Source organism: Camarhynchus parvulus, chromosome 4A (genome assembly GCF_901933205.1).
Source record: "Camarhynchus parvulus chromosome 4A, STF_HiC, whole genome shotgun sequence".
Classification (NCBI taxonomy): Eukaryota; Metazoa; Chordata; class Aves; order Passeriformes; family Thraupidae; genus Camarhynchus; species Camarhynchus parvulus.
Window position 1 is genome coordinate 17,978,567 of NC_044600.1, and position 16,639 is coordinate 17,995,205.

A 16,639-nucleotide genomic window follows, 5' to 3' on the forward strand; every position below is an offset into this window, starting at 1 on the left:
GCATTCTGCATGCCCCCAGGCCAGGCTCACCCTGGATTCTGATGAAGGCTGATGTGCTGTCCTGGCCCAGCTCGTTGGAGGCCCAGCACTCGTAGAGCCCCTCGTCGTCCTTCTTCACTCTCTCAATCACCAGGGTGTTGTTCTCCATGGAAATTCCTGTTTCAAGGCATTTTGGTTAATGCTGGCACAATAACCTGCCTGCCAAAAATGCTTTTAGGAGACAGAGCTGAAGGTCAGCTCCCATGCATGCAGGCTCTGGTGTGAGGACACATTTTAACTCTGAGCTCCTCCTGGTCTGGCAACCTTTCTCTGACTTTTTTTTTCTCTTCAACATCTGGATAAATTATTTGGCATCATTTAAACAACAGCAAATGTGGCTGTTGATTTAGAGTGGGTAGAGCCTGGAAACTAATCCAGAAGTTAGCAAAGGGATGCAGGATTGGTGTCTGACAGCAGGAAAATACACTTGGAAAAATGGGAACTCAGTGGAATTCCTGAAGGCTGTGGGAAGGGATGGGACTTGTAACATGGGGAACATGGAACTCAAGTTAGGCTCTTCTTGAAAAAATGATGGTGGGAAGCAATCCTGGATTCACAGGCAGCCAGGTGCAGTGGGAATAGAGAGGTTGCCTAGAAATGACCTATGAGAGACTTCTCTATGTTTAATTTTCCTGGTTGGTGGTACTGCACTGAGAGTTCTCCTGTTTCACTGAGGGATGATTGGGGGAGAAATAGGGAAACAGGTCAGGCTTGCAATCCAAAAGGGAAGGACATTTTGAATTTCTGGGTGTTCTGCCTGTGCATCCCGTTGTTGTTAACAAGAGTACTGCACACACCTTGCCATGCACTGTGCTGAAATATTTACCCTGAGGTGTTTTTTCCAAATATTTTATTTATGTTTCCATTGGTTGGATGAGTTACATGCTTGTCCCTCTAGAATTATTTATAAAATTTCAGTAGCTATAAAGAGTTTCTCTCAGAACATTCTGATCTGAATTATGGATGATCCTAGATTTCCTACCTAGTCCCAGTTGCAAAATTAAAGTCACAGGACCAGCTGCTGACATGGGATTCTCCATGATTTATGGGAGGACTCAGGCCATACTCAGCTCTGCACTGGGGCAGCCTCATCTCCAGTGCAGCTTCAAGCACCAGAATATAAAACAGCCTTGAAGCCATTGGAGAGCATCCACAGGAGGCCACGAGGATGAGGAAGGCTCTGGAGGGGTCTCATGAGGAGGGGCTGAGGGCCCTTGGTTTGTTCAGCTGGCTGAGGGGAGACCTCAGTGCACTCTTCAACCCTCCTGAGGGACAGCTCTAATCTCTGCTCCCTGTGACAGGGACAGCACCCAGGGGATGGCCAGGGCAGGTTTAGGTTGGAGATCAGGGAAAGGTTCTGCCCCCAGAGGGTGCTGGCACTGCCCAGGCTCCCCAGGGAATGGGCACAGCCCCGAGGCTGCCAGAGCTCCAGGAGGGTTTGGATAATGCTCCCAGGGATGCCCAGGGTGGGGTTGTTGGGGGTCTGGGCAGGGCCAGGATTGGACTGGATGATCCTGTGGGTCCCTTCCAGCTCAGCACATCCCATGATTCTATGGCACAGAGCTGGGAAGGCACCTGGGCTCAGGTGAGGGGCTGCAGGCTCAGGTGAGGCTCCCTGCCCACGGTGGCTCTGTCCCACAGAGCTGGGAGCACATTCCCATCACTGTGCTGTGGGACATAAAGGACATTTTATATGCCATGGGATGCCCTGAACCCCTCTGCCAGGTGACTTTGCTGCAGTTTATCATGGCCAGGACAGCTGAGAGCTCAGCCTGTGTTGCCAGACCCAGGTGCACCCTGGGGCTCAGTTTTGTGCCCAAACTCTGATCCCACACAAGCAGCCTGAGCAGCACTCCCTGATTTCCCAGTGCTATCCCAGTGTGTGCTGGGCTGGAGCTTCCTCCCGCCTCAGAGTCCAAGCTGGAGAACTCTGCAGTGCCCTGGCATCCTTGGATCTGTGTGTGTGTGCCTGAGTCATGGGCACAGTCGTAGGTGCTGTGTCGTGGTGACCCTGCCAGTCCATTATCCCACATCCCAAACAGCTCTGGGCAGCAGGACCTCACCTGATGCTGCTGAGATGGGGTAGCCATTCTTCCTCCAGGTCACCTGAGGCTCTGGGGTCCCACTGACCTTGCACTCCAGCAGGATCTTGCCGCTGATGTTGACCTCCAGGTCCGTGAGGTTCTGGATCACAACCGGCGCTGCCTTTGCTGCAGCCACAAAGGGAAAGAGCCCCAGTCAGGTTTGGGGGCTCTTCCCTCACCTCCCTCCTTGCACAGCCTCTCTGGGCTGGATGTGGTGAAGGTTTGGTTGATCAAAAATCCCCCCAAAGGTTCTGGGAGGAGTGGGTGACTTTATGTGGTTTATTTTCACTCTGCCTAAGCTTAGGTTTGGCTGCAGCTCCAACTCCTCATCCTCTCAAGAAAACAAAGGACAGGGAGTGGGTGGTGCACATGCAGAGTGAAGGCAAAAAGGAGAAAAGGGGGAAAAGAGGAAACAGTTCTAAAGGTTTTTTATCCTCCATCAGCTGTGCAGTTTTCTCCTTACTACAAACCATGGTAACGCCCACTTTATGTTCATTTATAAAAGGTGTAGGACAGCAATGAATAAAACCACAAACACAGCATTAAATATTCCCCAAACTTGCAGTGAGGACAGAAGATGGGGGGCATTAGAACATATAAAATGTTTGAATAGGGGAAGGAAAGCTGGTTTGGAGGGACATTTCCATGTGTGCTCTCCACAAGAGCTGTCTGACACGTGCCAGACAGATGACAGACCCCAGTCATCCTCACAAGAACGTGATCCTGATTCCAGCTCTCCATGGATGTATTCACAGTCTAGCTGTGTTTTTCCCATAGCTGTGCTGTGTAGGTGTGTGTGTAGGTGGAACTCTGACTGACTGAATAAAAATATCTGCCAGGGGAGAGGAAAGGGAAGTGCCTGAATGCAGAGAGCAGAGCAAGGCCGGTGCCTCACAGCAGGTGATGCTCACAGGTGGCCCTGGTGCTGTGGGGACCAGCCAGACCATTATCACTGCCCAATACCTGAGTGAGACTCCTTCCCTTCCTCTCTGCCTCAGGAAAAGGGAGGGGTTTGTGTGTGTCTGGAAATAAATCACCTGCCAGTCTGGAACCAGAGCTGTGGCTGAGGATCTGTGTGTGGAGGGAAGGGGCTGGGAGGCTGCACAGGGCATGTGCCATTCACTCCAAGGCTGAGGGCAGCACTGGGCTGTGCTGAGGGACCCTGCAGTGCCTCCTGAGCCACAGGAGCCAGTCTGAAAATCCCTGGCTAGTTCAGCACTCTGACTCCTGCTCCCTGACTTGCTGCTGCATGTCTCAGTTCTGCTCCAGTTCTGTGCTTTTGTTTTCTTCACCATTGGAAGGTGGTTAATAAATCCATCCATTCCCCATGCCAGCAGCCCTTTGTCTTCTGAGGAGGCTTAGAGATGATTACCCACCTTCTTGACTCTGAAGCAGAAGAAACTTCACTAATTTTCAGTGACCTCCTACTGGCAGAAGTGTCCTGCCCTTTGTATTCCCACAGCCAACAGAACCAGGCTGGAGGATCTCAGTGAAATGAAAGAGCTGGGGGCTTGGGTGTAAGTAAGAAAATAATTGTTATAGCAAAGTGCATCACTCTCACCCAGAATAAATGGCACATGTCACTTGATTTTACACTTGCCCAGGGACATTTGTGATCTGCTGGGTCCAAATCTATTCAGGTATCTCATCCTGGCAGCTGAGAGTGGGTACCAAAGTCATACACACCTGGGGTAAGCATCCCAAGTTACAGTTGTGCTGTTAGTTAATGGTGGGTGATGCTTTTAGTCCTCAGCCAGCTCTCAATCTGCACCCAGCATGGAGCTGGGAATGGAAATGCTGCTGAAATCACCTTTATGTGATCTCAAATACTGTATCCAAAGCCAGCAGTGGCTGGGTGAGTGTTCTCCATGTCAGGCTGTCAATCCACACAGAGTAAATGACAGAAGCAAAGCAGAGCAGGACACAGGGTGTGTGTTAGGACACGTCCCAGTGTCACTGTCCCCTGGCACATACCTCTGACCAGGAGCTGGCTGTGCTGCTCCAGCGTGTCCGTGCTGTTCTGCTCGTTCTGGGCTCGGCACTTGTAGAGGCCACTCTGCTCCCTCGTGACGTTGGGAATGAGCAGGGTCAAGGAGATGGAATATTTGTCCATTTTCCTGACCACAGAGTGGCTGGGAGCTGCCTCTGAGGTGGGGTAGTACCAGGCCAGGTGGGTGTAGATGTACTTGGAGGCCCGGCAGGTCAGCTGGACGTCATTGCCCACGATGGCTGTGACTTGGGAAGGTGTTTGCAACCCAGAGGGCACATCTAGGAGGGAGGAAAAACATGTTTGGAATGAAATCCCAGCTGAGATAATCTTTGGCTGCCTGGCTGCTACTTGGGGGTCGTATTTCTAGCAGCAATGGAAGAAGCCAGGTTTAATGAGGCACAGAATCACAGAACCACCAGGTTGGAAGATCATTGAGTCCAGCCCAGCCCCAGCACCTCAGCTGAACCCTGGCACCCAGTGCCACATCCAGGCTTTGTTAAACACACCCAGGGATGGGGACTCCACCACCTCCCTGGGCAGCCATTCCAGAACTTTATCACCCTTACTGTAAAAAACCTTTTCCTGATATCCACCCTGTATTTCCCTTGGTGCAGTCCTTGAAACTGTCAGTTCCTGGAGAAAGAGCCCAACCCCACCTGGCCACAGGCACCTTTCAGGGAGTTGTAGAAAGTGATAAGGTCACCCCTGAGTCTCCTTTTCTCCAGGATAAACAACCCCAGCTCCCTCGGTCATGGGAATGTGGAAACAGGCACTGGAGCTGGGAATTAGGGAAGTGAGAGTTCCTCTCACTGCCCAGTGCTAACCTGTGCTAGTCCAGCCCTCAGCATTCTAAAGTAATGAATGGAAAGCTTATAAATAGAAGGAGTTAATGTACTGAGAGAGTTTAATCAGGAGCTGTTTTTATCCAAGTAGATGAATGTGTTTGTGAGCTCTTGCCTCTCCACAATCAGGGCTGGAAAGTATTAATTGCAGAGGAATAAAGAAACCCATCTTCTTCCCCACTGAACAGACTCCTCAATTCTCCCTTATTCCAACTGTGCCAATATTTATTTCCATCACATGTGAATGCTGGATATTTACTTGATCACTGATGGATTAACTGATCTAATGATGTCTAAATCCTTGAGGCCTTATATTTAGCAGAGAAGTACTCTGAGTCATGACTCTGACCATGAAAAAGTGAGCTGTTTCTTGGTATATTCTTAGTAACTTTTCAATCCAGAAAAAAAAATTAAAAAGTCAATTTTCCTGAAGTTGCAAACTGAATCTATCTGAAAACAAGAAAAACTGAGTGGAAGGCCAGAGCCCGCCCTGCAGTAGCTGCCAGAGACCTGCAAGGAAATTGGGGCTAGAAGATACTTTATTGCCTTGGGATTTTGTTAATTTTAGGGCTCTATACACCTGAATGAAAGCTCATGGATTCCCACAGTGATTTGAAATTATTCTGCTGTCTGCTAGGTCAGGATTTTCAAGCAACCGAGAGTTGTGAGGAACCTCTTATCAATGTTACCAGGGATGGGACCCTCGGCAGGGCTCACTCTGGGCCAACAGGACCAGGTTTGCCCTAAATCTGGGAGATGATTCAGTGCCAAGCTGTTGGTGAGATGCTTCCTCAAGCCAGGATGAGCTGGTGGGACTTTGAGAGGGCCAGGAGTTAAAGCAGAACAAGTGTGCACTGCACTTGCCATCTGCAAATTCCACCTGGAACCTGGCCAGGGGCTCCCAGTGCAGAAAGTTCTGCAGAAGCTGCAGCTGAGCAGAAACAGTGAGGCTGCTGAAATAACCCATCTGCCTTATAATAAAGCACACATTCTATAAAATACAGAGCCCTGGAGGAGCTTTCAGATATGATTAAAAAGTCTCTCTTCTTCCCAAGTCATCTGGAGTAGAACCCATGAGCTTTTGCTTCATGGTTTTTAAAGACCGGCACCAGAAATATTTCACAAAAGATCCAAAAAGAGAAGAGACCCCCTCAGGCCACAGCTGTGGAAATTGTTATTTTTCTCTTCTTTCCTTGTGCTGGAGTTGCAGTTTGCTCTCTGCAGGGTGTTGTCAGGCTCAGTTGCTCTCTCTTGGTGCCAGCTGTGTGCTCAGGCTGCCTTGTGTGACACTGCTCACTCCTGGTGTCCCGTGCTTCCAACATGTCCAAATCCTGCTTAATTAACATGGGGGGAATGTCTGAGGCCACCCAGGGCTCCCCAAAAGGGCAAACTGAGAGCCAGTGGGACACTGGGCTGTGGCACGAGCAGCATTTCACATCTCCTGAATCTCTCCAGCCAAAACATGGAACAAGTGCAGCATCCCTCGGGATAAGCCTGCCTGGGGCATGGCACAGCTTGGGCTGCAGCATTTTGGTGCAAATTCCCAATGAATGGGATGTGTCCATTCCCAAGCCCTGAGTTTTGAAGGATGCTCCATAGTTTTGCTTTGTTGCTGGACTTGAAAGTTGCCAGGGTTTTTTTTCTACCAACTTAACATTCTGGGAGCAGAGGCCTGGCTTGTTTTTCTTATCATTCCTTCTCCTGACATTTTTTTATTTAGCATTTTGAATATTTTTAGCTGGAACCTGTGCTATTCTCTCCCATCTTGTTTGCCTTTCAAGCAGCTCTTTCAGCTCCAATAGAATATTCATTAATTTTCATTGCAGTGGAAGGAAAAAGAGAGGAAAAAAGAAGTTGCTCTGCTCTGTCTTTTCATGCTCTTCTCTCTCTTTTCTCCTCCTACCTGGATTATCAGGGGAGTGAGTGCAGCTTGGAGAGCACATTTCAAGTCAGTTCATCTCTCAGACAGCTTTGCTTACATAATCCTGAACCTGAGCAGTGATTAACTTCTTTCTCTGAACAGATACTGTGTTTTAGAAGGCTCCTAATAAGTTGGCTGAAAGAATACACCACGGGGCCTTTTCCCTTTTATCAGCAGTCACCAAACATTTGTCTCTGGTGTTGGATTACAGCATAGTAGCTGCGAATTTCCCCCTCCACCGTGTGGGATTCCGTGGCAAGAGAGGGAAAGGAGCCATTGGGGGGAGGTAAAAAGGCAGCATAAATCAAAGGCAAGGCTGGCTCCATTTGTATTTACAAGGAATTAATTGTTTTTAATTTCCTGTGCTTTGCACAATAATCTGTGTAATTCAAAACTTCTGCTCTTACCCAAATTCCAGCCCTGGGCCTGGCAGGGGGGGTTACACCAGGAACAGGGATGGAGGCAAGGGGGAGCCCCTCTATCTGGAGCAGTGGTGCTTGTCAGGAATGCTGTCAACACCTCGGGAATGAGCAGTTTGGAGTGGCACAAACTCCTAGAACAGCCCAGCTCATCCATTGTTCTGCTATCTGAGAGCAGATTTTTATCTCCTGCTGGAAATGCAATATTTTCTTTCGGGCAGAAATCTTTAACTCCATTTTTCTCAGTTGTTTTGGCAATCAGATAAACCCTTGAAAAAAGGGCTATGGTTATTATTTGTTATTCTTATCATAATTCATTTATATTCCCAGAACACTCTGAGTTTTCAGATGGGTGGGATCCCACTGTGCTGAATGTAGTGCAGTCAGACAAAGGCTGGAATTTGATTTACTCTGGACCTGCAGCTCTGTGGAGCTGCCCTTTCCAAGGTGCAGAGCAGAGATTAGCCATTAAATGACATTAAGTGACACTTGTCCATGGCAGAGAATCCCTGCAGGAGACACCAGGGCAGCTTTTCCCTGCACTGGGGAGTTTGCAGCCTGCTTGGAATGTCCTTTGGAGCCGGACAATGACATCTCTGAGCATCTGGTGGCTCACCCAAGGCTTAAATGGGAACTCTGGAGTCAGAGCAGGGGTGGGAAAGGCAGGCAGGGTCAGATCTTGATTGGATTGACACCAAACAAAAATCCTGGAGTAGGAGTTGGGCCAGGACATGACGGATAAGTGCCTTTAGGAGAGACTGCAGAGGGCTGCAGAGGGACAGTGACAGCCAGGACATCTGAAGGAGGGGCTGCCACTGCATCGTGAGATTTCTCATCACTCTGGACCCCTTATAAGGTTTGGATTCTGAGTGATCTCCAAACCCTGCTGACCCCTCATGAAATGAACTCTGCTGGCAGAGAAATGATTTAAAAATAGAGCCCAGTGCTAATTCTGGTGTCCGTGGGAGTTTTTGTGGGGGTTCTGCAGTGGAAGAACAAAATGGTTGCTGACAATTATTCCACAGGGATAAATTAATTTTTCTGAAATGAAGGTGGTGGTGGTGAAAACATCAGACTGAAGTGAGCACATCCCCAGAGAGCAGCCTGGACAACACCTGAGGAAGTGTCCCTGGAACACTCTGCCATGTCCTGGGAAAACATCTCAACCCTGCCCCAGTGGAACAGGGATTTGAGGGAGTTCAGCCTCTGTGTCACCCTCAGATTTCTCACCAGGGAGAAGTGAGTTAAGCCCAATTCAGCCAGAAGGTCTGAAAGCAGCTCAGGGAGCAGCAGCTGGTTTGTTGGTAGGAGATAATGGGAGAGCAGGTCTTTAAAATCAGCAAATTGCTGAATGAATTAAGGGGTGCCACACTTGCAGCTGCTTTGCAGAGAGCTGAGAAACGCTACAAACATTTCCCAGATGCCCCAAAGTCCCACGTGTTGCTCATGTGCTCCCAAGCTCTACCCCAGCCTTCAGCTCAGCCCTGAGGTTTGACCTGCACAGAATGAACCTCCTGAAACCCACAAAGTGACCAGCTCAGAGCCTTGTGCTGTTGGGCCTCCTCTGCCTGGAGCCCCTCAGGCCATCCCTGGATGTCCCTCAACACTGAGACAGGGGAAAACTCCTGGGCACAGTCACCTGGAGCTGCTCCAGCTGTTGCAGGTGTGAGGATGACCTGCAGAGCTCTCCCCACAGCCTGGCCCTGCTGGAGCAGCACTCAGAGAGGACCCTCTCGTGGAGGAAGCCCACAGCAGGGCACTGCTGCTGTTCACTGCTGCAGCATGACCTAGTTTAGCACCAGGACAGCCACATTTAGAAAGTTTTCATTCCTTTCTAATCCATAAACACCACTATTTTTAAATACAGCACTTCCAAAAGCCAGTCATGCTTGGTCAGCATTTGCCTCTTCCCCAGAGTGGTGCAGACTCCCAGTTTTCCTTCCCAGGCTGGAACACATCTGCCTGACCAAGGCCTGTTCACCTCCTGCCCTGCTTGGGTGAATGGAGACATTCCCACCATCACCACTGTCAGTAATTTCACCCAGTGATTCATTTCCTTCATCATTCAAACTGCATGATTAAACCACTTGTGTCTAAAAACATTGCTAGATGGAACTTCAAATAAAAAATTTGAAATATTACTTCACTGTGGATGGAAAAAAAAGCCCCTACATAACTTTATAATTAAAATAAACCAGAGTTGTGCAAGGTGCATGGGATGATCTAACCCTTTGTATCTGACCTTGTGTTCCTGGCTTATTTCTTTGGGTTTAGTCACCCAGGGTGGCAGTTCTGTGTTCAGTTGGATAACCCACCCAGCCACAGCAGCTGGCAGAATTTCCAGCAGGACACTCAACACTTGGAAGTGGTGAGGTGGAAAATTAATACCAGGTCTTCAGCCTGCCTTGGACATCAAGGAGACCTCCTATACCTGAGCTGTATCTCCAAAAAATGCACCTTGAAGGGCATTTCCCTGAGTAAATGAGAGTTGGGACTTTGTGAAATACCTTTTGGAGGCTGAAAGCCGCTCCTGTTTCCTGTCATCTCTAATGGAGGTGAAATCTTTCCCCTCCATGGCTCCTGCTTCATTATTGTTGGATGGCATTTTTCTGTTGGCACACTGTGTAACACCAATGGGAACAGTGTTTGGTGAGCCCTTTTTTAGCTGGAAGGATTTGAAAGGTGCTGGATTCCTTTGCAGCAATGGAGTCAAACAAGCCAGGAGGGAGGAGAGGCACAGGAGTGCAGATTCCTGCCACAAGCGAGCTCTGGCCTCCCAATTTCTTCATGGGCAAGGAACCAAGTAGTGAGAATCAGACATTTACTTTCCAGGACATTTCTGCACTCTTTGTTCTAAAAATCGATATTTTGATGCAAATCCTGCCAGCCAGCATGCACTCATCCAGAAAGTGAGCACAGAAACGTTTCAGTTTGTTCTGGGTGAGCACCTGAACGAGGCTGTCCCTGGACTCTCCTCTCTTTTTGAACTGCCATCTCTCCTGAAAGCATGATGTAGATGTTGATCTCACTCCTAAAGAATCCCTGTGCTGAAAGGTTAAGTGGATATTTGTTTGGATTTGTGCTCTTTGGAGAACCTCCTCCCTGCACAAAGGCGCTGCAAAGGGCCAGGCAGGGCTCCAATGTCCCAGTGCCACCAGCCCTGCACTGGGCTGCATCCTGGCCTTGCTCACCTTTGTGTGCCTCCTGATTTCCTTGGGGACCAACCTTCCTGCTGGCTCAGGGAGAGGCTCCAGGCCTCTGGAACACCACAAAGGCTTCAGCTTTGCCAGAGGTTTCCCAAGGACAGCTCTCAAATGTCACCAGTGCTGCTTTAAGGCACAGAGGGGGACTTGGGGCTGCAGCTGCAAAGGACAAAGAGCCATCGGGGCTGGACATGTCCAACCTGCCTTGGGTGGGGTGAGGAGCCTGGGACTGCTCCAAAAAAAACAACACACAGGGATGGCCAGGAGTGTGAAGCAGCACTCAGCAGGCTGCCAGGGAACTCAGAGCAGCAGCAGTGCCTGTGGGGAGGTGTTGGTGCTCACCTGACACGTAGAAGGCGATGCTCCGCTCCTCCTCGCCCACCTTGTTGGCAGCCACGCAGTAATAGATCCCCGAGGCACTGCTGTCCTCCATGCTCAGGGTGCTCACAATCTGCCCACAGAGAGAACACAAGGAATGGCTCTGAGGGTGTGTGAGGGTAAAAAGCTGTTAAGAAAGTTGTTTCTAGTTAATAATGGGTGAAAGTCCCAGACAAGTCCTGCTACTTGGTTTTTGTCTCTTGGCGTCTCAGCCCAGCGAATTCTCTTCCCTCCTCATTCCTTTTTTCCCCTGTCTTACCCATGAAAAACAGGGTCCTCCTGAGAAACTGCCAAGGTCTTTGTGTGACAACATCAAGCAAAAAGCTGAAGGGAAGGGCCTGGAGGATCCATCCAAACACAGTCCCACAGCCAACTATTCCCTTTGCTGCTTTTCAGCTCTGGGTTGTGTGGGGAATATCCACATTTGCATAGGTAATTCCTATGGATGTGGTGCAAAGAGTATTGCAGCATTTTGTTTTTCCCCTCAGGGAAGGGAGGGAATGATTGCTGGGAGCCCCTTGAGTCCAAACCCCTTCCTTGGAGCTGCACAGGACTGGTTCAGTGAGGAAGGGAGCTCTGGAGGAGCTGCCAGTGCTGGAACACTTGGCAAATGCAGAAAGGGAGGATCGAGGGGAAGGAAGGAGCACTTGTCCTGAGCTTCACCACATCAGAAAAGGAGGGGGTTTTGTCACTCCTGGGGCTGAGCTCAAACATGTCCTTAGGAACTTGTGCTCCTTAAACCTCCCAAGGCCCAGCCATGTGGCACTGCCCTGTCCCTGTCACAGTGCAGCCTCTCAGGCTCACACAGGAACATCCACAGACCAAGCCTTTAATTATTCCCTGTATTCCTTTGGAGTGGGAGCAGGAAAACAGGGCCTGAGCCACCAGGACAGAGATGTTCTTGCAGGATTTCTCTGCTTCCCCTGCAGCCATTCACCTGAGGAGCTCTGAGCCCTCACATTTGGAACAAATATCACTTTCTTTGCCATCCTCTCTAAGGCCTTTGAGAATCAAAACTTATAACACCCTCTGGCCCTTTGTCCTTATCTCCAGAGAGCTCTTTGAAGTGCACAGAAGCATCTCTGGACTTTCTTTTTAATATCCTAAACTAAACTCACACAAAACATTCCTTTACCCCTCCTAAAGCTGCCCTATGAGAGTGTCTAGAGCTGTGTGGGATGAATTTTCTGAGTTATTTAAGATTTGCTGAGATCTGACACTTTAAATCCTACAGGGAAATGAGTTCCAAAGGTTTTGATCCCATGTGCATTTGCCATTCTGATGGTGAGCATTTGCAGCAGAATAAGGGCTGAGTGGAAAAGTCTTTACTTTTCATGGTAAGAATGGGGAACCCCCAAATTTAGGGGTGAAAAAGGAGAGCAGCAAACCCAACTCCCTCTGGCGTCCAGCACAGAAAGAGCTGTGCAGTCCTGAGTGATTTATGATGTGAAAATAGCTGTGCCTTGGCTATAAAACCAGCCTGGCCATAAGAGCAGCCTGCTCCTCCTGCTGCTGCTGGTCCTGGAGCAGTGGCCCAGTGCCATGGGCTGGGAAGGAGCACATGCCCAGAGCCCTGAGCAGCACTCTGGAATTCCTGCTGAATCAGGACCAACATCTTCCTCCTCATGGCTGCTGGAGCTGAGCATTTCATGTTTGGGAAGAGCAAAAGCCAATATAAATGTATGTGCTGAGGACAGGAGGGGATACATTTGGACAGCTTTTAACAGCAATTAGTCTTTCTAAGTGACAGCTCTAGCTGGGAAGTGGAGGATAACACTGCAGAGCCAGGCAAAATAATAAAATATCCATTTTGGGACATGTCCAAAGTGTTAGGGGTGACACTGTGGCTCTTCTAAACACTGATGCAATGCCTCAAGCTGCTTGGTGGCCCAGAGGTAAATGCTCATGAGCATACACACAGACAGATGCTGATATCTGCAGCTCTATAACTCAGGAAAAGTCTGGCAGGGCAGTGGGAAAATAGAAAAAGAAAAAAAAATACAGCAAATAGCTGTCCTGAGACCTCATTGGAGCTAATCTCAGTTGTGTCTAGATATGAAGGTGAAAAAGATGGTAAATGACAGTGGGAAATAATCTGGGGACAAATTCTTGGGGGAACAAAACTACTGAGGAATAGAGGAAAAAAAAATCCCAAACCAAACTACTGAGGAATAGAGAGAAAGTAATTTTCTTGTTTGGATGCTCTGGTCCTTGTTGTGCACTTGGATCCCAAACCCTTACACACCTGGGCACCAGAGATCAGGCACTTCCCTGCCTGGGCCCACAACTGGCACCTCCCAGAGCCCTCCAAACTGTGACCTTTTAAACCAACAGCACCTAACAGAGACCTACATGTGATCCCAGAGCTGGCAATTCAGGATTTTGAGTGACTTTCTTGTAAGAGGAATCCCTTGAAATCATTCTGTATCAACCTTTCACTCCAGCTGTGTGCCCCTGAGCCTGGGAGCCCAGTTATCTTTCCAACATCTGAAATAAAGTTCTCAGTGGTCAAACTAACCTAATCCTCGTTGGTTTGGTAGCTGAAATTTGAAGTCTGTGTGTGTTTGGTCACAGTGGCAGGTTGGGATAAGGATTTTGTTCTTCTAAATGCCATCCCTAATAAAAAAATGGTTTTAACTTGAGCACCCAAACTCAAGGATCTTTCCCCATTATTAACAGTGCAAACTGTTGGACTCTGCAGGGGCACAATCCCAGAATCTGGGGACCTTCAGCAGACAGTGGAAAAATTCTGAGGGGATAATCCCTGTGTGTGCTGAGTCCCTGCACCTGGAGAAATATTTTCCACTCCTGGAATCATAGCCAGGGTAGGAAAGCTTGAGACATGTTGGAGTGAGTCCAGAGGGGGCCACGGAGCTGCTCCAGGGCTGGAGCCCCTCTGGGACAGGCTGGAGAGCTGGGGGTGCTCACCTGGAGAGGAGAAGCTCCAGGGAGAGCTCAGAGCCCTGGCAGGGGCTGAAGGGGCTCCAGGAGAGCTGCAGAGGGACTGGGGACAAGGGATGGAGGGACAGGACACAGGGAATGGCTCCCACTGCCAGAGGGCAGGGCTGGATGGGATATTGGGAATTGGGAATTGTTCCCTGGCAGGGTGGGCAGGCCCTGGCACAGGTGCCCAGAGCAGCTGGGGCTGCCCCTGGATCCCTGGCAGTGCCCAAGGCCGGGCTGGACACTGGGGCTGGGACACCCTGGGACAGTGGGAGGTGTCCTTGCCATGGCAGGGGTGGCACTGGAGGGTCTCTGAGTCCCCAAACCCCTCTGGGATTGATTCCATGATCAAGGCAGAGCTCACCCTACAGCTGCTTCTCAGAAAACCCAGAGTGCAGCACTCTCTGCTGAGCTGAATAATGATTGATGTGAAACCTGCAATTGCCTTAAAATTTTGTGCCTCTGCGCTGAAAATGCCATCAATGAACTATTTACAGCCTGGAAATGTGCAGGTTCCAGCTTCCCTGGCCCTGTGAGCAGCAGTGACAAGGGGCTGCCCCACCCTCAGCTCCTGGGCAGGCAGTGCTGGCACAAGGCTAATTAATAACAAATTATTGGCATGTCGTGTCTAGACGTCTTCCTAGTGGGAGCTGGATGGGATCCTGGGAGTTCACTGCAAACCAAACACATCCCTGCATTGCCTGGGCTGGGTTTGGAATTAAGTACTCCATTTCCTATTACTTAACCTAAAGGCCACCCAATACTGCGAGCCCAAGGAAGGGATTATTAGCTAATAAATAATTACTAGGAAAGAATAAACTAAGTTTAAAGCTCAATAAGCAAAGGAATAAAATGAATGATTTCTGAAGAACAGCTCTGACAAGTAAATAGAGCTTGCTGCTGGGAAAACTCCTGATGGAGTAGTTCAATAAAGTCCATATGTAATGTTCTCAAACTGATAAAAATAAGTTATTTTAGAAGCAGTCAAATAACATTCCCCAGCCATGCACTGTGAGTGTTTTAAGACATCTTGTAGTAGGGACAGAGCAACGAGACCTTTCCTAAGCTGGAGCCAGCATGAATTAATATCTCTTGTTATTGCTTGCTTTCTCTTTCCTTTGTCTACCCCTCCCCACCCCAGAGCTGTAGTTAACAATCCTTCTTCTTTCACTTCGTTAGCTCTCCGTGGGCAGGATGAGGAGAGCAAAACGTGGGTGGAAAACTTCTCAGCTGTCTGACTCTGGCAGAGCTGGGCTGGAGGTGGCTACAGGGAGATGGAATTACAGAACTTCAGCAGGGACAGAAAGCATTCAGCTCACTGCTAATCCATCCACTGGAGTGGCACAGCACAGCACTTGTTTGCACAGCCTGACAGTCCTGAGCCAGGGCTGGAGTTCATTCACTCAAAACATGCTAAAGGATGGAGTGAGCATGAGTGAGGAGAGAAGCTGGAGCTGCCTGAGAACTGCCAGCTTTGCTCCCATCTCTGGCAGGGGGTGTTCTGTCCCTGGGAAAGGGGAGCAGCCAGTGCCTTCCTCAGGGTGAGCAGAGCTGGTGGCAGCACTGGGAGGTCAGGAAAGCTGCTGGACTGGGCTGGGGACTGAGCTTGACTGTGGCATGGAGGGACTGATCACTCTCCAGCCCCTGGAGCAGGTGGGTAAATCCTGCCTGGTCCTGAGCAATCAGCACCCCCTGCTCCTTCCTCCAGTGACTGCAGATTTTTGTTCTTTTTGTTCCTTCAAGAGGTCAAAACTTGCATTTTTGGGTCAGTTTTCTTGAGTGGTTGTGAATTTAGGAGGTCAGGGAAGACAAAGGGGCAGTTCTGATGTCCCTGCTGCTGGCCAGGCTCTCACCAGACCCACCAAGGACAGCTCCTGTGCCTGGGCAGTGCCTCACACACCTGGGCTGATCCCCAGGGAGTGGCTGCAGTGTCCCAATCCTGTCCCTGTGCTGTCCCCTTCCCTGGCACACCTGGGCTGATCCCCAGGGAGCAGTTGCAGTGTCCCAATCCTGTCCCTGTGCTGTCCCCTTCCCTGGCACAGCCTGGGCTGACAGGCATGGAGAAGCTCCTGGAAGTGACAGATTTGAACAGCCTGCCTGAGCTGCTCACACACTTCTCACCACACACATCCCACTGCTCTAATGGAGACTTTTTGTTCCTTCAGGAGGTCTAAACTTGGCATTTTTGGGTCAGTTTTCTTGAGTGGTTGTGAATTTCACCAGCAGAAACACCCACGTGGCCTGGCCACTCTCATACAGACATGAAAGGGAGAAAAGAGATGAAAAGAACCCCCCAGAGAGAGCTGAATTATGCATGAGTCTTGCTATTCCCTTCTGCTGGTCCCAAGCTCAGGGCAGTTTGTTATTTTGCTAACAGGAAAGAAAATAAAATAGCAACCTAGCTCCTTGTGACTTGAAAAGTCAGGCAATTCCTGAAGTCACGGGTGCTACACCTGGTGTGAAAAAGCAGATTCAGAGGAGCCATGCAGTGCTTTAACTCCCAAAGTGAGAAGTTCAGCGTGGGCCCCAAACCCCAGGGAAAATGAAACTATCACAGTGCAACTGCCTCAACTGTGTGACCATTTCATTGGTCACTGTTTGACCAAAACTTCACTAAAGTGCATCATTCCCTGAACCATAACCTTGTGCTTTTCCTCAGGAGTGAGACTCAGGCTTAGGAAGGCAGGAGGAGGGGAAATTCACTTCTCTGTCTGTGGAATACTCATGGAATAATCATGATGAGGAAGATGACAGGAGAGCTCAATTTTACATGGCACTTCTGTCAGGAGATGTCTGAAGAGTTTCATGTGATCAAAGAGC

General features: G+C 49.5%; 1 protein-coding gene across 1 annotated transcript in view; it reads right to left on the reverse strand.

Annotated features, from left to right (window-relative positions):
* Positions 1–16,639, reverse strand: part of LOC115914822 (vascular endothelial growth factor receptor kdr-like) — a 123,327-nt gene that overhangs the window by 31,980 nt on the left and 74,708 nt on the right. The window contains exons 12-15 of the mRNA XM_030967602.1: positions 10,841–10,949; positions 4,098–4,391; positions 2,103–2,249; positions 31–156 (exon numbers count right to left, since the gene is read on the reverse strand). Coding sequence (XP_030823462.1) covers positions 31–156; positions 2,103–2,249; positions 4,098–4,391; positions 10,841–10,949 — 676 coding nt within the window. The remainder of the gene's footprint in view (positions 1–30; positions 157–2,102; positions 2,250–4,097; positions 4,392–10,840; positions 10,950–16,639) is intronic.